This window comes from Hyperolius riggenbachi, chromosome 10 (genome assembly GCF_040937935.1).
Source record: "Hyperolius riggenbachi isolate aHypRig1 chromosome 10, aHypRig1.pri, whole genome shotgun sequence".
In the NCBI taxonomy this organism is placed as follows: Eukaryota; Metazoa; Chordata; class Amphibia; order Anura; family Hyperoliidae; genus Hyperolius; species Hyperolius riggenbachi.
In genome coordinates this window covers 232991048-233013488 of record NC_090655.1, presented here as the reverse complement: position 1 = coordinate 233013488, position 22441 = coordinate 232991048, and the positions used below count along the sequence as shown (strand labels likewise).

Genomic DNA, 22441 nt, shown 5'->3' with positions numbered 1-22441 from the left:
TTGTCACACTTATGTCTATTAACACACATGATTGGAGAAGTGAGGAGGTTTCTGAGAGTCACCTGATGCTGTTGTTGGTCTTTCCATACAGAGTTTTCCTGCAGTGAAATCTGGTGATCATGTGACCATCAAGGTTCTGCCACCTCAGTCCCTGGTATCTGAGAAACACAATCAGCAGAAGATTCTGGAAGTCACCAGGAAGATGATGGAGCTGCTGATGGGAGAGGTGAGCAGTGCTTGGAATTATAGGACATTATACAGTAACTACAAAATATATGTCTGTGTAATGACTGTATAATGGGATTTTTTTTTAATTTAAGTTCTTTTGGGATATATATTTATGCAGAACATACTAAGTGGTACAAAGCTAGCCTGAATACATTAAATACTTGGTATAAGGTAGTAAATCTTGAGGGCGGTTTCACACTGCTAACTGGCATTATTGGTGCAGTGCAAGGGCCGCACCGCCAAAAAATAAGCTTTCAAGGATCACCAGGTTAATAGGCGGTAATCCCTGCCAGGCAGCCGGCCAAGCAGGAAGTGAGGCTTTCTAGTGTCTAGTGCTCACTTCCTGTGGCTGAAGAAAGGAACTTCTCAGAAGTGTATTGCTAAAATACGCTTCCATCCATGTGCGCTGCAACGCTAACGCAAGTTTTTTTTTTTTTTAATTTCTGTCGACATAGACTTACATGACTTCCGGTCTGCCACATATTGCTGCAAGAATCGATGTTAATGTAGGTATGCGCTTACTTCGGGGATGCAGTGAAATCGTCTCTTCCATCACATCGTGCTGTACTGCGTCAATATAAAAGGCCCCATAGACTTTAATTGGCTTAGCGTTGAATGAAAGGACTCTTAAATCTTTGCCTAGGATAAAACTGAAGTATAATGAAATAGTAGTAATAAAAATGCAGAGTCACTTATGTTCTTCAAACACACCCAGTCCAAGAGTAGATTACCAAACCATGCTCTATATAGGTTCCCATACGGTGTCACATTTTCATTATCTGATGTGTGTGATAAGCATAGTGTTTTAGTATGACATACAAACCAGAGTGTAGGACAACTAAAGTGAGAAGAATATGGAGGCTGCCATATTTATTTCCTCTTAAGCAATACCAGTTGCCTGGCAGCCCTGCTTGTCTATTGGCTGCAGTAGTGTCTGAATCAACCCAGAAACAAGCATGCATCTAATCTTGGCCCAGCACCCTGTCCCTGCACTGCAACCTGCCCCAGCACCTTGACCCCGATGCTGCACCCTGCCCCAGCACCCTGTCCCTGCAACCTGTCCCTGCACTGCACCCTGCCCCAGCATCCTGTCCCTGCACTGCACCCTGCCCTAGTACCCTGTCCCTGCAACCTGTCCCTGCCCCAGCCACAACTGCCATAACCAGCACCCTGTCCCTGCACCCTGCCCCAACACCCTGGCCCTGCACCCTTTCCCAGCCACAACTGCCCTAACCAGCACCCTGCCCCAACCAGTAGCCTGAACTGCCCTAACCACCAGCACCCTGTCCATGCATCCGTCCCAGCCTGATCTGCCCTAACCACCAGCACCCTCTCCCTGTACCCTACCCCAGCCTGCTCTGCCCTAACCAGCACCCTGCCCCAGTCACTAGCCTGAACTTGCCCTAACCACCAGCACCCTGTTCCTGCACCCTGCCTGAACTGCTCTAACCAGCATCCTTTCCCTGCCCCAGCCTGCACACTGCCCTAACCAGAATCCTGTCCCTGCACCCATCCTGCACACTGCCCTAACCAGCACCCTGCCCCTACACCCATTCTGCACACTGCCTTGACCTGCACCCTGTGCTTGCACCCATCCTACACACTGCCCTAACCTGCACCCTGTCCCCGCACACTGCCCTAACCTGCACCCTGTCCCTGCACCCATCCTGCACACTGCCCTAACCAGCACCCAGCAAGCACCCTGCACCCAGCCAGCAATTGGGGGTCTGCTATGGCTGTCTAATATTCTAGGGGAACATTTTTATACCTAATACTGATATCTATAGGCACATAGCTATCTAATTCTTTTATTTGGTGAACATGGCTGTTTAACCACTTGAGGACTCAGCCTTTACCCCCCCTTAAAGAGACACTGAAGCGAAAAAAAATTATGATATTATGAATTGTATGTGTAGTACAGCTAAAGGTCCGTACACACGCCGGACTTTAGGCAACGACGGGTCCATCGTTGCCTCCCGCTGGGTGGGCGTGCCAGCGACAGTCCGGCGTGTGTACGCTCTGTCGTCAGACTGATACGGCTGTTTCTGAGCGATCCGCCCGGCGGATCGCTCAGAAACAGCCGTATCAGTCTGACGACAGAGCGTACACACGCCGGACTGTCGCTGGCACGCCCACCCAGCGGGAGGCAACGATGGACCCGTCGTTGCCTAAAGTCCTGCGTGTGTACGCTGCTTAAGAAATAAAACATTAAGATCAGATACATCAGTCTAATTGTTTCCAGTACAGGAAGAGTTAAGAAACTCCAGTTGTTATCTCTATGCAAACAAGCCATTAACTCTCCGTGGAGAGGGCTGTTATCTGACTTTTATTATCTCAACTGTTTTCTTTTTCTCTGCTAGAGGAGAGGTCATTAGTGCACAGACTGCTCTGAAAGACTCATTTTGAATGCTGAGTGTTGTGTAATGTGCACATATTATAGAATGATGCAATGTTAGAAAAAACACTATATACCTGAAAATAAAAATATGAGAATATTTTCTTTGCTGCTAATCTTCTAGTAATTATTCATAGGACACAACCAATTCACTATATCATATATTTTTTTTCACTTCAGTGTCTCTTTAAGGACCAGCGCTGTTTTTTCCACTCAGACCACTGCAGCTTTAACGGTTTATTGCTCGGTCATACAACCTACCACCTAAATTAATTTTGCGTCCTTTTATTCTCACTAATACAGCTTTCTTTTGATGCTATTTGATTGCTGCTGCGATTTTTAGTTTTTATTATATTCATCAAAAAAGACATGAATTTTGTCAAAAAATCTTTTTTAACTTTCTGTGCTGACATTTTTCAAATAAAGTAAAATTTCCTATACATTTGAGCGCGAAAGTTATTCTGCTACATGTCTTTTGATAAAAAAAAAAAAAACATTCAGTGTATATTTATTGGATTGGGTAAAAGTTATAGCGTTTACAAACTATGGTGCCAAAAGTGAATTTTCCCATTTTGAAGCATCTCTGATTTTTCTGACTACCTGTCATGTTTCATGAGGTGCTAAAATTCCAGGATAGTATAAATACCCCACAAATGACCCCATTTTGGAAAGAAGACATCCCAAAGTATTCACTAAGATGCATGGTGAGTTCATAGAAGATTTTATTTTTTGTCACAAGTTAGCGGAAAATGACACTTTGTGACAAAAAAAAAAAAAAAAAAAAAGGTTTCCATTTCTGCTAACTTGCAACAACAACAAAAAAAAAAGAAATATGCCATGGACTCAACATGCCCCTCAATGAATACCTTGAAGTGTCTACTTTTCAAAATGGGGTCATTTGTGGGGTGTGTTTACTGTCCTGGCATTTTGGGGGGTGCTGAATTGTAAGCACCCCTGTAAAGCCTAAAGGTAGTCATTGCACTGTGGGCCCCTTAGCGCAGTTTGGCTGCAAAAAAGTGTCACACATATGGTATCGCCATACTCGGGAGAAGTAGTACAATGTGTTTTGGGGTGTATTTTTACACATACCCATGCTGGGTGGGAGAAATCTCTGTAACTGACAATTTTTTTTACACACAATTGTCCATTTACAGAGAGATTTCTCCCACCCAGCATGGGTATGTATAAAAATTCACCCCAAAACACATTGCACTGCTTCTCCCGAGTACGGCGATACCACATGTGTGGCACTTTTTTGCACCCTAACTGCGCTAAGGGGCCCAGAGTCCAATGAGTACCTTTAGCATTTCACAGGTCATTTTGAGACATTTGGTTTCAAGACTACTCCTCACGGTGTAGGGCCCCTAAAATGCCAGGGCAGTATAGGAACCCCACAAATGACCCCATTTTAGAAAGAAGACACCCCAAGGTACTCCATTAGGAGTATGGTGAGTTCATAGAAGATTTTACTTTTTGTCACAAGTTAGCGGAAATTGATTTTTATTGTTTTTTTTTTTACCAAGTGTCATTTTCCGCTAACGTGTGACAAAAAATAAAATCTTCTATGAACTCACCATACTCCTAACAGAATACCTTGGGATGTCCTCTTTGTAAAATGGGGTCATTTGTGGGGTTCCTATACTGCCCTGGCATTTTAGGGGCCCTAAACCGTGAGTAGTTAGTCTACAAACCAAATGTCTCAAAATGACCTGTTAAATCCTAAAGGTACTCATTGGACTTTGGGCCCCTTAGCACACTTAGGGTGCAAAAAAGTGCCACACATGTGGTATCGCCGTACTCAGGAGAAGTAGTATAATGTGTTTTGTGGTGTATTTTTCACATACCCATATTGGGTGGGAGAAATATCTCTGTAAATGACAATTTTTTGATTTCTTTACACACAATTGTCCATTTACAGAGATATTTCTCCCACCTAATATGGGTATGTGTAAAAATACACCCCAAACACATTGTACTACTTCTCCTGAGTACGGCGATCCCACATATGTGGCACTTTTTTGCACCTTAACTGCGCTAAGGGGCCCAGAGTCCAATGAGTACCTTTAGCATTTCACATTTCATTTTGAAACATTTGGTTTCAAGACTACTCCTCACGGTTTAGGGCCCCTGAAATGCCAGGGCAGTATAGGAACCCCACAAATGACCCCATTTTAGAAAGAAGACACCCCAAGGTACTCTATTAGGAGTATGGTGAGTTCATAGAAGATTTCATTGTTTGTCACAAGTTAGCGGAAAATTATTTTTATTGTTTTTTTTTACAAACTGTTATTTTCCGCTAACTTGTGACAAAAAATAAAATCTTCTATGAACTCACCATACTACAAACGGAATACCTTGGGATGCCCTCTTTGTAAAATGGGGTCATTTGTGGGGTTCCTATACTGCCCTGGCATTTTAGGGGCCCTAAACCGTGAGTAGTTAGTCTACAAACCAAATGTCTCAAAATGACCTGTTAAATCCTAAAGGTACTCATTGGACTTTGGGCCCCTTAGCACACTTAGGGTGCAAAAAAGTGCCACACATGTGGTATCGCCGTACTCAGGAGAAGTAGTACAATGTGTTTTGTGGTGTATTTTTACACATACCCATATTGGGTGGGAGAAATGTCTCTGTAAATGGACAATTGTGTGTAAAAAAAATAATCAAAAAATTGTCATTTACAGAGTGATTTCTTCCACCAAGCATGGGTATGTGTAAAAATACACCCTAAAACACATTGGTCTACTTCTCCCGAGTACGGCGATACCACATGTGTGGCACTTTTTTGCAGCCTAACTGCGCTAAGGGGCCCAACGTGCAATGACTACCTTTGGGCTTTACAGGGTGCTCACAATTTACCCCCCCCCCCCCTTCACATGACAGGACAGTTAACAAACCCCACAAATGATCCCATTTTGGAAATAAGACACCACAAAGTATTCCATGAGGGGCATGGTGAGTTTATAAAAAAAAATATTTTTTGGCACAAGTTAGCAAAAAAAGATACTTTATGAAAAAAAAAAAAAAAAAAAAAAAAAAAATCTTCTATGAACTCACCATGCACCTCACGGAATACTTTGGGGTGTCCTCTTTCCAAAATGGGGTCATTTGTGGGGTCTGTCCTGGCATTTTAGGGTCTCTGCAATCATTACATATATGGCCAGTATTTCTGCTATACTCCTTATATTGGGCATACAGGTAGTGCATTCTGGGCTGAAAGAAAAAAAAGAACGGCAAACATCCCTTCATTCGCATCGATCAATGTGGATGAACAAATATCTGCCCAAAAATGTGAAAAAAAGAAAGAAAGATGGGAAGGTGTCCGCCTGGACATAGGAGCTGCCACCCCAAAAATCCAAACCCACCAGCTCGTATGCCCAGGCAAACCTGATTTACATAGTTACATAGTTATTTTGGTTGAAAAAAGACATACGTCCATCGAGTTCAACCAGCATAAAGTACAACACCAACCGATCGATGTGAATGGAGAAATCATTGCTTGATTTCTTTTTTGATACAAAGTGCTTGCCAAAGCATATGAACCCCAACACCGCTCCTCAGCCCATATGCCTCGGCAAACGTATCTTTTTTACTGTGGAGGAGAAATCTCGTCCTACAGCGCTGCATGCACCGATTTTGTGTAACCTGACAGAAGCGCAATGCTTCTGTCAGGATGCATCATCAGTGCTGCAGCTGATTGGTCGGTTGGAAAAAAGAGAGAAGAAAAAAAAAAAAAAGCAAGCAGCAAAGCACTTCAATAACATTAACTTTTTAAACTTTATTAAATATGTTCAAACCAAACAATAACATTGGTAACCAAACATTAACTTTTTTGCTTACCTGTTTTTTTTTTTTTTTTTACTTGCGAGCTGAGGACAAACTTCTCCTCCCCATGGGTCAATGTGCAAAGTGCAAATCGCACAGATATGTGGCGAAGTACATTATGCATTCTGTCCCAAGTGAAAGGAGAGGTTTCTGGCAGGCCAGTGTATTTGGATCTCTCAAAACCTGATGTTTGGGTTCACACTGCATACTGGCCTATCCGGTCGGTCGAGCCCGCCGCACCGTCTCGCCCAAAATAGATCTTCAGGGAATACCACAAGAGTAGCATTCGGCCTAGTAATTTACTGCGTCGCCGTAGACTAACATGACTTCCGGGCCGACCCAAATTGCCGCAGAAGCCACGCAGTAACGTACGCATGCACTAGCGTTAAGTCAAGCACTTCCGGCGTAGGGGGGACCGCAAAGTGTGACTTTTGCTAGGCAATTTGCCCTAACGCATCGCGCCAGTGTGAAATAGCACTGAGAGACCCTTGTGTGCCTACTGCTGTGTCTGTAGTTCCCTAGGTTCTAAAAGTGTGCCTTCTCGTGGTACCTCTCATAACACTCCCCTAGGCATAGGCCAGGCTGGTCAGGACAGGAGGGACAGTAAACGGGGGTGTCACGCCTTATTCCAGCCTTGCTGCAGACACGACATCTTTTTCTGGGGTTGCGTTGAGGTGGGGTACTGGGAATCGGGTAGGCGTAATGCCTTCCATGCAGCCGGCTAGTTGCATTTGGGGGTTGGGCTCTGGCACCTCCTGGATACAGGAGTGCTGAAACGATCTCTTCTTGGAATTGAAGGAAAGATCCAGTTCTCCCAGCCTTACTGTAGAGAACAAAGCTGTTGTACATCGCCAATTGAATTAAATACACAGACACTTTCTTATACCAGCGTCTGGTTTTCCGGGAAATTAAATAGGGCCCTAACATCTAGTCATTGAAGTCCACCCCTCCCATCTTGGCATTATAGTCGTGAACGGCGAGGGGCTTTTCAATTACCTCTGTTGCCCGTGTAATTTGTACTGTCGTGTCTGTGTGAATGGTAGACAGAAGGTAAACGTCCCTCTTGTCCTTCCATTTCACCGAGAGCAAGTCATCGGTACACAAGGTGTCCCTCTCCCCCCGTTGAAGTCTGGTGTTAACGAGCTGTTGGGGGAAGCCCCGGCGACTAGACCGCACGGTGCCACAGCATTGGATTCCTTCTAACTTTAAGTGCTGATAGAGGGCCACACTTGTGTAAAAGTTGTCCACATAAAGATGGTACCCCATATGGAATAAGGGTGACACCAAGTCCCACACAATCTTTCCACTGCTCCCCAGGTAGTCAGGACATCTACATCTGACTGTCTCCAATTTTGAGTCTTTTACCTCATAGACCTTAAAACGAGATGTATAGCCTGTGGCCCTATCACAGAGCTTATACAGTTTCACCCTATACCGGGTGCACTTGCTTGGGATGTACTGTTTGATGCCAAGGCGCCTGGTAAAATGTACGAGGGACTCGTCTACACAGATGTTCTGTTCAGGGGTATAAGCATCTGCAAATGTGGATGACAGTTGGTCTATGAGGGGCCGAATTTTGTGGAGTCGGTCATATGCTGGGTGGTCTCTTGCATGACAGGTTTTGTTGTCATTGAAATGCAGGAAGCGCAGGATGATCTCAAATCGCGACTTAGACATGGCAGCAGAGAACATGGGCATGTTATGTATTGGGTGTGTAGACCAATAAGAGCGCAATACATTTTTTTTTGGTAATACCCATATTGAGGAGAAGGCCCCCAAAAAATTTAAGTTCGGAAACTTGGAGTGGTTTCCACCGAAAAGGCTGGGCGTGGCAGCTTTTTGGATTGGCGGTTATAAATTGTGTGGCATAACGGTTGGTCTCAGCCACAATTAAGTCAAGGAGATCCTGGGTGAGGAACAGTTCAAAAAAGTCTAGGGCCGATCCTAGTTCAACTGTCTCCACCTGGACTCCAGACTGGGCGGTGAAAGGGGAGCAATCACAAATAATCAAAAACGATCACGAGGCAATTACAACAAAATTACAGCAATCTGCGCAATTAAGGCCAATCAAGGAGCAATTGAATCCAATAGCACGACAATCAAAAACCAATTACGTGACAATCGAAGCCAATCACACGACAATCGATGCTAATCACAGGGCAATTGAGACAATCGAGACACAGGGCAAAACAGCCAATCAGAGGGCAATTGGTGCAATCAAACCCAATCTCGGGGCAATTGAAGCCAATCACTGAGCAATTGAAAACCAATTACGTGACAATCGATGCCAATCACAGGGCAATTGAGACAATTGTAGCCAAACAAAGCACAATCAAGCCTTACAGACAGGAGATAAGATACACAATGGCAGGGGCTGAGAATATACCCAAGCAATGCACTAGGGAGGTGTGGGGAGGATCTGAGGGGGTGGGTGATCAGCAGTTGGGGGTCTGATCTGATGGATAGGAGTGACAGGTGTGACAGGGTGATAGATGGGTTATTGACGGGTAATAAGTGGGTGTTTACAGGGAAAAACAGATGTAAACAATGGACTGCTGATGTGATTGGGGGGTCTCGGGGGGGGGGGGGGGATCTGAAAGGGTGGGTGGGTGTTCAGAAGCCCCTAAGGGGCAGTTAGGAGTCTGATCTAATGGGGGGCAGTGACAGGTGGTGACAAGGGATGATTGACAGGTGACAGGTGATTGACAGCTCATCAGCGGGCAATTACAGGGAAGATGGATAGATGCAGTATACGGGGGGTTATCAGGGGTGGGGGAGGTCTGAAGGGGTGGGGGGTGATCAGATACCCCTAAGACAGGGATGTCAAACCGGTCCTACGAGGGCCGAGATCCTCACACATTTTTGATACAGCTCAAATTAATTGCTGGGTCTGAATCAGGAAAGGAACACATTCCTCTATTTCTAAGTCCATCTTAAGCACTGGCATGGATCTGGCCCTCCAGGCCTGGAGTTTGACACATGTGCCCTAAGGGGTGGTTGGGGGTCTGATCTGATGGATAGGAGTGACAGGGGGTGATAAATGGGTTATTGATGGGTAATAAGTGGGTGTTTACAGGTAAAAACAGATGTAAACAATGGACTGCTGATGTGATCGGGGGTGGGGGGGTCTCGGGGGGGGATCTGAAAGGGCGGGTGTTCAGAAGTCCCTAAGGGGCAGTTAGGAGTCTGATCTAATGGGGGCAGTGACAGGTGGTGACAAGGGATGATTGACAGGTGACAGGTGATTGATAGCTCATCAGCGGGCAATTACAGGGAAGATGGATAGATGCAGTATACGGGGGGAGGTGGGGTATCAGGGGTGGGGGAATCTGAAGGGGTGGGGGGTGATCAGATACCCCTAAGGGGCAGTTGGGGATCTGATCTGATGGGGGGCAGTGACAGGTGGTGACAAGGGATGACTGACAGGTGACTGATAGGTGACTGACAGCAGATTAGTGGGCAATTACAGGGGAGTCAGATAAATGCAGTATACAAGGGGGGGAGGGGGGGGCAGGGGTGGGGAAGATCTGAAGAAGGGGTGGGGGGGATCAGATACCCCTAAGGGGTAGTTGGGGGTCTGATCTGATGCATAGGAGTGACAGGTGGGGACAGGGATTGATTGATCTGTGATATGGGGGGTGGTTAGGTGCACACTGTGGGCTGCAGCTGGGTACAGGGGGGGGGGGGGGGGGGTCTGATGTGTGCTACGGGTGATCGGGGGGTCTGTGGGGCTCCTAAAGTGTGTGTGTGTCTCTCTCTTACTGTGCCTGCTCTCCTCGCTGGTGGTCGATCGCTAAGTGTGACCACCAGCGGGGAGGCAGGCAGTATAATACAGTTTCGTAAACAAACTGTATTATACGCATTCTATTGGCCCATTCAAAGGTTTACAACCCGCCGGCGCTGCGGATTGGCCAGCGGGTTGACGTCACAAGGGGGCCGAGTAGTGTGACGTAGCGATCGCTAATTAATTAGCCTGCAGCCGGCAACGCAGATGTGCGTCGCTGGTCCTGCAGCTACCACTTTGCCGCCGCACGGTATGAGTGTGCGGTCGGCAAGTGGTTAATTTATGTATCCAGGGTGGACTTGGCTACTGAATTGTTTTATCTTGAAGCATCTGTCTATGTAATTTGTTTATTGTGAGGCACCTGGCTACTTAATTATTTTATGTGGTTGACTGTTACAACTTTATTTTTATTGGGCAGCATGTGACTACTTGATGAATTATCTGATGGCATGCGATGACTTGATAAATTATCTGATGGCATGTGATTACTTGATAAATTATCTGATGGCATGTGATTACTTGATGAATTATCTGATGGCATGAGACTTCTTGATGAATGATCTGATGGCATGTGATTACTTGATGAATGATCTGATGGCATGTGATTACTTGATGAATGATCTGATGGCATGTGATTACTTGATGAATTATCTGATGGCATGTGATTGCTTGATGAATTATATGATGACATGCTACTTAATGTATGTATACAGGGCCCATTTGGCTACTGAATTTTTTTTTTTTTTGTGATGCATCTGGCTATTCATTTTGTTCATTGTAAGGCAACTAGCTACTTAATTATATTATCTGGATGTGTGTGACTACTTAAAATTTTTATTTAGCGGCAATTGACTACTTCATTAATTATCATTAGGCATGTAACTACTTGATTATTTTATCTAAAGTTTATCTGGTCAGTCCCACTCTCTGTCAATAGTACCGCTACTTATTTTGTGTATGCTGCGCGCGCCGCATGTGTCGGTCTCCCTGTTATGGACTGTCCTCAGAAGTGCTCTCAAGCTATTCCCTACCATAATCTAATGACTCCTAACAACTGATGTATTTATATAGTGCAAAGTTTCTGTAGTACATGCGTGAGTAAGCTCAAAATGGTGGGGGGCGATCCCGTGCCGTGGGGGGGGGGGGGGGGCAGCGGGCCCCCTGCTGAAACTTTCCTGGTGGGCCCTTAGTGTCCCAGTCCGACCCTGGAGGGCAGGCAGGGTCACGTGGCTCCTGCACGACCGCGCTCATAACAGAGGAGCAGCACGGCCTCAATCTGGAGGGGAGTCTCGCCCAGCATCGGGGGACAACAAAGTAGCGAGTGAAGCCTCAATAGGATCCTGAGGCTTCCCTCTCTTAAAGTAAGTATCTTATTTTGATCCTGAGCTTCGGTTCAGGATCACTTTAAAAGGAAATAAATATGAAAGCCTCCATATCCCTTTCATTTCAGTTGTCCTTTAATTTTATCTCATAAAAAAAGTTATTCTTACTTTACACACATAAGACCACAGTTGTCACAAACAACAATCAGTCACCGCTCTCCCAGCCCCACCTGGCACATAGATTTTCCATCATTGGAGTCCACAATCTGAGAGCAGGGTGAGATACAGCTGTTGTTCATACACATGTCATCTGTGAATTTTTGTGTTTCTCTGTTCACTTTCTATACTGCAAGATTTGTTCTCCTTGGATGTCTTGTGAATGTTTATGTGTGGCTAGCATTTTCAGCAGCTGAGCTTTCTATGAGGGGAGTGTTGGTGGGTTGGTGTTTAGGTCATCTTTCTACCCTTGTATGTCAGCTAACAAATCTACAATATTAATGTGTGGATTTCCGTCTCTGTTGGTGTTCACATTTTACATTTGGTCTCATTTTGTGCACTTAGGATGGAGAGCTGTTGCATGTTAAAGTTGTGGTTAAAGAGGAAGAAGAAGAAGCATATGTCACAGGTGATCAACAGTCTGCTGAGGAGGGTGACGTGATGAGGACAATTAAAGAGGAAGAAGAGGAGACATGTGTGACAGGCGATCAGCAGTCTACGGAAGAGGGTGAAATGATGACTGTGGCTAAGGAGGAACACAGTTTTACTAAGATAAGCATTGGTGAGTGAAACTCCATATTTATATATGGTATGGCCAGAACCCGAAGTATGGCCACTTCGGGTTCTGGCCAGCCAATGTGCGAAGTGGCCGCTGCGCTGCGGCCAATGTGAGAAATGGAATGATTTCTGTAACATTAATGTATCTTCTGGCCGCAGCGGGCAAATTTATCACAACTTAGTTAATTTAATGAAATTAAGCCGGCGGCAATGTAACAGATGAAGCCACTGGCTTTTGCTCTGCCTCTCCCTCCCCCCCCCCCACCTCTCTCTCTCTCTTATGGGCAGCCGGCGGGGACACGCGTGTCCCCCAGAGTCATTCGTCGCGCCAGGAAAGCAGAGCAGGGAGGCTGCAGACATTGCTTCTGCCAGCACCCGCTCTGCAAGAACGGCAGGATTCCCTGCCGCGACGAATGACTCCGGGGGGGGGGGGGGGGGGGGGACACTCGTGTCCCCACCGGCTGCCCATAAGAGAAGGAGAGAGAGGCGGGGGGGGGAGAGGGGGGGCAGAAGGAGAGAGAGGCGGGGGGGGGGGGGGCAGTAGGAGAGAGAGGCAGAGAAAAAGCCGTACAGAAAAAGCCTGTACATTAATGTTACAGGAATCATTCCATTTCTCACATTGGCCGCAGCGCATCGGCCACTTTGCACAATTGCCGGCCAGAACTAGAAGTGGCCAAACTTCGGGTTCTGGCCGTAACATATATATATATATAAATATTTGTTTTTATTACATTTTCATAAGTATAGACATACAAAATATGGAAAGCATAATATAAGGTGAAGCACAGAAAATAACCAAGAGCCATATGATTCACAGACGCCTAAATCACAGTATCCAGTAGTAAATAGTAGGCAAAAACACCCCCAAAAAACAAACAAAAAACAAATAGTTCACAGTAATCTGATAATGTTATTAAAACGGGTCAACCTGTCGCAGATATAGTCCAAGTACCATCATGAGAGTATCTTAAGTAAAGCAAAGGCATAGAAACAGTAACAGTGACAAGACTGGATTATCTATAGAGTTCAGGCTGTGTTAAAGAGACACTTAAGCCAGAAAAAAAGAGTTTTACTCACCTGGGGCTTCTACCAGCCCCCTGCAGCAGTCCTGTGCCCTCACAGCCACTCACTAATCCTCTGGTCCCCCGATGCCAGCTAATGTCGTTTTTGCCGACAGGCCCGTCAGGACTGGCCACGCTTAGCTTTTTCCGCATTCCCGACTGTAATTAGCGCTATTGCGGGCCGCAACGCGTAGAAAAATACGCATTGCTGCATTACGCACGCATAGATATGCGGCAACGCATATTTTTGTACGCATTGCAGCCCGCAATAGCGCTAATTACAGTCGGGAATGCGGAAAAAGCTACGTGTGGCCAGTCCTGACGGGTCTGTCGGCAAAAACGAAACTAGCTGGCAGCGGGGGGCCAGATGATTAGTGAATGGCTGCGAGGGGGCTGGTAGAAGCCCCAGGTGAGTAAAACTCTTTTTTTTTTTTCTGACTTAAGATTCACTTTAAGGCGCATACACACACCTGCTTTATTCAAACGATAGGTCGTCAGACCCGCCCACGGGGCGGCCATTCTAACGACAGTTTTCCTGTGTGTACAGTCTGTCGGCAGGCTGATAAGGCTGGTTTTGACCTATCCGCTGAGCGTCCTTTGTAGGAATCCTGCGTGTGTACACGCCTGTAGGTAAGGGGCCATAGTCCATAATGGCCATAAATGTTGGTATAACTGTTACTCTCCCCAGAAGCTTGTAACAGGAAGTGATATTTTCTTCTCTTTGCAGCACGGAGTCCCAGCATCAGGAGCCCTACAGAGTCTCGTCTCTCTGTGTACCCAGACTGCACAATGGAAGATGATGTCATCATGCAGGACTTTCCAGAGGACATCTCCATTACCCCAAATATTCCTTCCAGCTCCCCCAATTCCTCCAACCCCAGGGGCCCGGATTCCGCAGCCAATCAGGGAAAAGGATTTTACTGTGGAGAATGTGGAAAAGGTTTTATATGTAGATCAGGTCTTGTCAGACATGAAAGGACTCACACAGGTGAGAAGCCATATTCGTGTGCTGAGTGTGGGAAATGTTTTGTACAGAAAGGAGCGCTTCTCATACATGAGAGAACTCACACTGGTGAGAAGCCCTATTCCTGTACTGACTGTGGGAAATGTTTTGTGAATAGATCAAACTTTGTCAAACACAAGAGAACTCACACCGGTGAGAAGCCGTATTCTTGTTCTGAGTGTGGGAAATGTTTTGTGAATAGATCAAACTTTGTTGTTCACAAGAGAACTCATACTGGTGAGAAGCCGTATTCCTGTGCTGAGTGTGGGAAGAGTTTTGCACGGAGAGGACAGCTTGTCATACATGAGAGAGCTCACACTGGTGAGAAGCCCTTTTCTTGTACTGTGTGTGGGAAATCTTTTGTGAATCCATCAAACTTTATGGCACACAAGAGATCTCACACTGACGACAAGCTACATTCTTGTACTGTGTGTGGGAAATGTTTTGCACAGAATGGATAGCTTCTGATACGCGATAGAACTTGCATCTGAGAGTGTGGGAAATGTTTTGTATGGAAATCACAGCTTGTTGAACACAAGAGATATCACACTGGTGGAAGGCCATATTTCTGTAATGAGTGTGGGAAAAGTTTTGTTGGAAAGTCAACGACTACAAAACATGTGAGATCTCATAAACGGAAGGAGCTGTATTTTTGTACTGAGTGTAGAAACGTGTTGTGTACAAATCAGCGCTTACTGATCACAAAGACCCCTAAACGGGTGTGAAGCCATTATCATGTACTTAGTGAGGCAAGCGTTTTCATCCAATAGATTTCATCTATCAAACTACCTTTTCATAAGTTATGTCTATGAACTTGAAGTCTCAGGTCTGAAAATGAATAGTCTACCAAAGATATTATAAGGCCGTGTGGACTCACAGGAATATGTATAATACATCACATTTTATTCAATAATGAATAAAACATTCTTTATTTCTTAAAGAGAACCCGAGATGGGCTTTAAGAATGCCATTAGGACACAGAGGCTGGTTCTGCATACAATGACCAGCCTCTGTTACTATACTGTGCCCCCCCAGGCCCTCCCTGCGCTCTGCTGCCCCCATAAATCAAACCGCCGTGGTAGCGACATGCACGTTTTGCTAGCAGGCTGTTTACCTCTGAGTGTCTGTCACCGCCGCTCCCTCTCCTGCTCTATAGCGCCACTCCCCGCCTGCGTCCCTTCCCTCCCCGCTGATTGGAGGTAAACAGCCTGCTAGCGACACGCTGCATGTTGCTACCACGGCGGTTTGATTTATGGGCATCAGCAGATCGCAGGGTAGGCCTGGAGAGGCACAGTATAGTATCAGAGGCTGGTCATTGTATGCAGAACCAGCCTCTGTGTCCTAATGGCATTCTTAAAACCCACCACGGGTTCTCTTTAACAACACAAGATTCACAACTACCACATGTGACTGGCTAATATACAATTGTAAATTTTGCCAGAAAAATGCTGTTTCCTAACAAGTATTGGCCTGATGTTCGTGCAAGCTGATGCTGAGATGCCGCCATTGAGCTGTACATTTATCTTCTTGACCTGAGGCTTGATTCACAAAGCAGTGCTAACAGTTAGCACCCTGTTGAAAAGCCCCTTATCACGCCTAAACTCAGTTTAGGCGTGATAAGTTTAGGCGTGATACGTTTAAGCACCAACTGGGTTAGCACCGCAGTGCACAGCTGATCAAAAGTTTTGCGCTAGCAAAGTCTGGTGCACTTCGCATAGAGCTTTGCGCGCGGGGCTTTGCACGCGATCTAAACTTATCACGCCTAAACTGGCTTTTCACCAGCGTGGTGCAATGGTTATCACACCTAAAGTCTCTAACTGGGTTAGCACCGCTTTGTGAATCAAGCCCCATGTCTTTGAACTCAGCAAATACATCCAGGGCAACAGTGCACATTCTTGGACTGCTGCTTTTGGCAAATATACATTGCAATAGTTGTGCACTATTCAGTATGGAGACCATGATTTGATGTAATGGGGATCTAGTTAAAGTGACACTGAAGCAAAAACAAACAAAACGGATCAGCTTATTTAGGCGCGCGGCTCTGAGAGCTGAGCGCTGAAACTGGGCGCCCCATATCAGCAATGTTATGCAGCGCGGGGCGCATAGCGGTAATTCGAGGCTCTGGTGGTTGCCAGACCCCGAATAACATCTCCCTCTGAGTTGCGACATCTTGGAGGGGGAATAGTATTTAACGCCGCCTCGGTATTTTGCAGCAGCGGTGAGAGCCTTCATTTGGCTCTCACTGCGCCAAAATGAGCCGCACCGAAATGACATGCACCCAAGAAAAAAAACCTTATGATATAATGATTTGTATGTGTAGTACGGATAATTAATAGAACATTGGTAGCAAAGAAAAGAGTCTCATAATTTTATTTTCAGCTGTATAGTTTTTTTTATAACTTTGCATCATTCTCTAATATTTGCAGTTTACAAATTACACTCTATATTTTAAAACAGAGCAGAGCTAATGACCCTTTCAACTTCCTGGCAGTAAAACCTTAAACACGAAACAGTGAGAGACATGTTGAGATAAGTGCTTCAGAAAACAGCGCTGTAGCCGAGAAGCTCTTTTGCATAGATAACAACTGAAATTTCGTAACTCTTCCTGTACTGGAAACAATATGAGACTCATACCTTTACTACTAAAGTTCTATTTCTTAGCTGTACTACACATACAAATCATTTTATCATAAGTTTATTTTCATTTTAGATTCCCTGTAAGAGTCTGGAAATAAAATGTGGCTGCAAATATCCTAGTCACAAGCGTACCACACTTGCAGTAGTCGTTTCTACTGCTTGAGTTGCAATTCCTTTTATCACACTTATTTCCAGCCACTGAAAATGCAAGCCACAGACTGATTCTTGCAGCTGTAATTGTACCTCTTGCCAAAGTAACTTCTCCCACTTATTAGCCCCACCCTGCACAATACAAAGCTGCTGATAAGGGAAGAAAAAGATGGTGGGTTGAACAAAGCGTTGGTGGCCAGACAATTCTGAATGGATGTGACAAACAAGTGATTTGGTGACAAATGGGGATAAGTGGGCAGAGTATTCGAGTGGAGGAGTAATGATTACTGGCCGTAGTGAGGGAGGGAAAATCCCTATAGGAAGAGACAGAAGAAAGATGTTAAAGGCTCGTACACACATCATACTGAAGCCAACAACGGGTCCGTCGGCACCACGCGCTGGGTGGGTTTTCAGCAGACAATACAGCATGTGTACAGTCTGTCGGTGGACTGATAAGGCTGATTCTGAGTGATCCGCCCGGCAGCCTTATCAGTCCACCGACAGACTGTACACACGCTGTACTGTCTGCTGAAAACCCGCCCAGCGGGAGGTGCCGATGGACCCGTCGTTGGCTTCAGTATGACGTGTGTACGAGCCTTACATACACACGCTTGAATAAAGTTGGGTGAGGCGGCAGATATTGACCGCCTCAGCTGATAATCAAGCATGTGCATGGCACAATCTGCCTGGCAGATAGACTTTTCCTGACAGGCGGCCATCTTCTCTGAGGACGCCGGTCCCCTGCCTGCCATGTAACACTCCCCCCCCCGCATAGCAACAGTACACGACATCAGCTACATGCGTCTGTACTGGCCAGGCCACCTTTAGGGCAGGAATAGGATGAGGAGAGCCAGGGAAGGAGATGATAGGGAATGGGCAGCAGAGCTCTTGCTGTGAGCTGTGATGGTGAGATAAATATAGCTATAAAAGTGAGTTACTGTTCGGTTAGGGAAATAAAGCCTGTTAGAGAGGAGAAGCCAGTAGTGACTGGTTGGGCTTGTAGACTGGGATGAATAGTAAAGCTGTTGGCTATTATGGCAATGTTGCTGATGAAGTATAAAGAAAAATCTCCAGCTAACAAGAAGGTGGGCGGGGGGACAGTAGGGAGTTGAAAAGTTGTTTAGGGTTGTGGAACTGGTAACTAAGCTGCCAGTTATTTAACCATCAGCTGTTGGGTTGGATTAGCTGTGTGTCATGTCAGTGGGAATGCGTATGCTCATTTAAATGTAAACTTCATCGCTATGTAAACTAGTGTCAAAGTAGTTCTCTGAGAGCAGACTATGGTCTTACAATTCCTCAACATCTACTTCCTGTGGAATACTGTAGAAATGTATTATTTTCTAAAAACAATAATAAAGATTTTCTTTCATCAAAAAAAAAAAAAAAAAGTGTTTTATTTGCATGTTTTGGTTTGTGGCTATAGCAGATTATAAAGCGTTGTTTAAATAGTAAATACTGCAGAAAAACAAACAAATGATCAGATGATAAGATATACTGCTTGGATGGGGCGAAGGCCTAGCAGCCACAATGGAGAATGAGCAGAGAGGGCAGAGTGTTCAGGTGAAATGTAACCTTACTCTCACAAAGAACCCTCCCCTTACCGATGCCTAACCTAAAGACCCTTCCTGGCGGTGCCTCATCCTAGCCCTAAAACCCCCCTTTCTGAAGCCCAACCCTAACCCCCCCCCCCCCCCTTCCCGACGCCTCAAGGCCCTTTCACACCAGGGCGGTATGGTATTCTTACCGCAACCCATCAAAGTGCAATAAAAGTCTATGGAGATTTTCATACTTCCACATTACGGCGCAACGTGACGAAGGTGACATTTTTGCCGTGTCCTCAGAACTACGTTACCGTGTGTCTTCTGCGGCGATCTGTTTTGGCCCGGAAGTGATGTTAGACTTACTGGCGTGACATCGCGGCGCACATGTGTGGAAGCATATTTTTCCAAAACGCTTTCGTGCACTTCTGCATACCCTGAAGCAGGAAGTGACCAAAAGTGCGTGTCACTTCCTGCTTGGCCCAATGCCAGATGGGGAATACCATGTAGTAACATGGTATTCTCCAAAGGCCTGTTTCTGGCGGTGCGGCGGAAGCAATGCACCGCATCGCTGTTGCCGGTTTACAGTGTGAAGCCGGCTTCACCATAAAGCCCCCTTTCTTCACTGCAAATAATGTTAATATAAAAACCAATACTTTTCTAGGTTAATGCATTTCAAAACGATAATTTACGCAATTATATTTCTGAAAACAAATTTCAAAACAATATTTTTTAACACACTAATCCTCAAAATGAAAAATTTTACTTGGACGCACAGGCCTAGCGCCAGCTATTTATCAAACGCCCACATTTCTTCTTTGGTGCCCAATTAGTCCAATAAAATTAAAAACAATGGTGCACAAGCCAGCCTGGGGCCCCGGGAACTCTCACTGCCCGGGGCCCCAGAACCAGCATGCAACACCATATGTGAGCGCAGCCAAGCCCTGGAGCTGCCACCCCCAGGAGCCTGTCCCCAACTGCTCTGAAACTTACCAAACACACAAAGGGAAATACTTCCCAAACAGTTCTCTGCTTCTTATATAAAGCCTGCAGGCTTCATATAAGAAGCAGAGAACTGTTTGGTAAGTGAGTATTTCCCTTTGTGTGCCCAATAGTCCAATAATCAATATTTTGCAGTAGCGCCTATGGGGCGCCAAAATAGTCCATTAGCCCCTAGGCACCCAATTTTCCTGATTTAGGGCCGACCATTTTGAAAATTCCTTAGTGCTGCCACACACAGCAGCATTGATAATCCAGCAGTGAAACAGTCTCTATCCTCTTCGCCCGCAGTTGGGCTGTGCAGTGCTGTGCTTGTTACTGCTGTGCATTGATTTCTGGCCACACTGGCATTGATTCATATGTGGCCTCTAAAGGTGGCCGTACACTAATGGATTGGCCGCCAGATTCAACCATCAGATAGATCAAATCTGATCAGAGTGGGGTTGAATTCATCCACACACTAGGCATAGATTTTCAATTTATTTGAGCATAAAATCTATTGAATATCTGTACAGCTTGTTGGGCTACGTAGGTCTGCCCCATCTATGTGCCCTCCCCCCCCATCCCGGCTGTCCATAGTGTAGGCAGTGGAGCTAGCACTCACCTGTCCATCTGTAAGTGTCTTCTCTCTACCGGCAGGTGCTCCTCCCAGTGTCTTCTCTCCCAGGGTTCCTGTGTCGTGTGATAAACACTAGGGCACTGTGACGTGTACATTACATGACCACTAGAGGCCTCTAGTGTTTAACATGTGACACAGGCGCAGTGGGCGAGAAGACAATGATAGGTGAGTGTATTCTCTGCTGCCAACACTTTGGTTGTCCCGTAATTTTGAACGCCACTATCGTCGCTCTTCCGACCCGCTGCCAAGCGATATCTTCTGTGCAGCCCCGATCAATTTCCGGCCACAATCAATTGGGCATCATTTGCGGCATCAAATCTAGCAGCTGTCAACAGGAAACATTGCTAAGTGTATGGCCACCTTAATCCTCTCCACAATGATGAGATATTCCTGCAGATCTACTGACTGTCTATATGCGTGTCAGTTGCCATTGCAGGCAGAACAGTCCCAGATCTCGCATAGAGCAAAGGGTCAAACAATAGTTCTTTTTCATAACTTTTCAGGTAGGGATGAACTTTCAAATTCCATGGAATTCGGATTTCTGAGCTTCCACTCTTAGGCCAATCTCAAGTCTCGGACGTATTCGATCAATCATAGAATCAGTACTTTGCCACGGAAATCAGAATACTGTGGAATTTTAGGCCAGTTACAAGACTGACGTATTAGGCCAATCAGAGAATGCGGAATTGTACAGCGGCTGCTAATTGGAAATGCGGAATACGCATAATATTTAAGACACTGAACACTTAAGTTGCACTTTTCTTCTGGCGGACTCAAAGCGCCAGAACTGCAGCCACTATCGCGCACCCTATAGGCAGTATAGAGGAAGAACAGGAAGAGACCAGATTTGAACCCAGGTCTCCTGTGTCAGAGGCAGAGCCCTTAACTAGTACACTACCTAGCCCCCCCCCTCCCCCCCCAAAAAAAAAAAAAAAAACTACCAAAAAAACAAAACAAATAACACCATCAAAAAAACCTTTTTCTTCTACAATTAACTATCTTCATTAACAAACAACACCAAAAGATGTGGCAATTGGAACGTTGGGAATTCAGAGTTCTGCAGACTCCTCTTCCCCCCCGATTCATTTAGCTGACTCTGACTTTTTGTCAAACATATGTATGTCTGCACGCTGGAGGTGTCTATCAATCACTACTTCTTTCAGTTGTTGCATAGGCATGTTCATAGCAGAGTCGGGACAATGTCCTCCAGCACCCAAGGCTGAGACACCAAAGTGCGCCACCCCAGCCGTTACACACTGATTGCTATTGGACTAAGGCTCCCCAGGGCCCGCAACACCTTAATCTCTAGTTATCTGGCTTGCAGTCACTGCCATGTATCGTCTTTTCTTATTTCTCTCTGCTTCAAACACAATAGAGGAATGATAGCTGAATGAAATGTGCGCCCCCTCCTACACTGCGCCCTGAGGCTGGAGCCTCTCTCGCCTCTGCCTCGGTCCGGCCCTGGTTCACAGTTTCACATGTGCTATCTATCCATCTTTGCCTCTGTCATCTTCTTATTTTAGCGTCAAGTTTTCCAAGCATCAAGGATTTCTCCAAAGAATCCAGTCTTCTCAATATGTGACTAAAGTATTTGAGTTTTAATAAAGTATAATCTTGTTATAATAAACTCTGATATAGTAAACATTTGGATATAGTAATATAAACTACCTCTCCAGGTCCCGTCCAATCTCCATTATAAGTCTAAGGGTGCAATGCCTGGTATAGTAAATCCGGATATAATAAACCTTCTGTTTTAGTAAACATGTTTTTTGGCCCCTACGTGACACTGATTCTGGATATAGTAAACAGTGGGTGGTACATGCATCATATGTCAGTGTGAGACCCATGGTCAGCTGCTCTCTTCAGGCTGGTTGCAGGTGAATTGATGCCTGATAACATTTGTAGGACAAGAAGAATGGCATCGGCGCTGGATATACAGTACTGTACAAATAAGCAGCCTGGGGTGAGGAATAATGTGAACGTAAACAAAAGAGAATGCACCGTTACCACATTGCAATCACTGATAAAATTATCGTCACAGTCCTCCCATTGGACTGTATACACTCCTGGGTATCTCTTCCCTTGTTAGCGGTGACACATTCACTT

General features: G+C 45.5%; 1 protein-coding gene across 1 annotated transcript in view; it reads left to right on the top strand.

Moving 5' to 3' along the window:
- LOC137536909 (zinc finger protein 585A-like) overlaps positions 1-22441 on the top strand; it is a 46044-nt gene that overhangs the window by 10584 nt on the left and 13019 nt on the right. The window contains exons 4-7 of the mRNA XM_068259087.1: positions 92-226; positions 12116-12332; positions 14117-14838; positions 14887-15012. Coding sequence (XP_068115188.1) covers positions 92-226; positions 12116-12332; positions 14117-14838; positions 14887-15012 — 1200 coding nt within the window. The remainder of the gene's footprint in view (positions 1-91; positions 227-12115; positions 12333-14116; positions 14839-14886; positions 15013-22441) is intronic.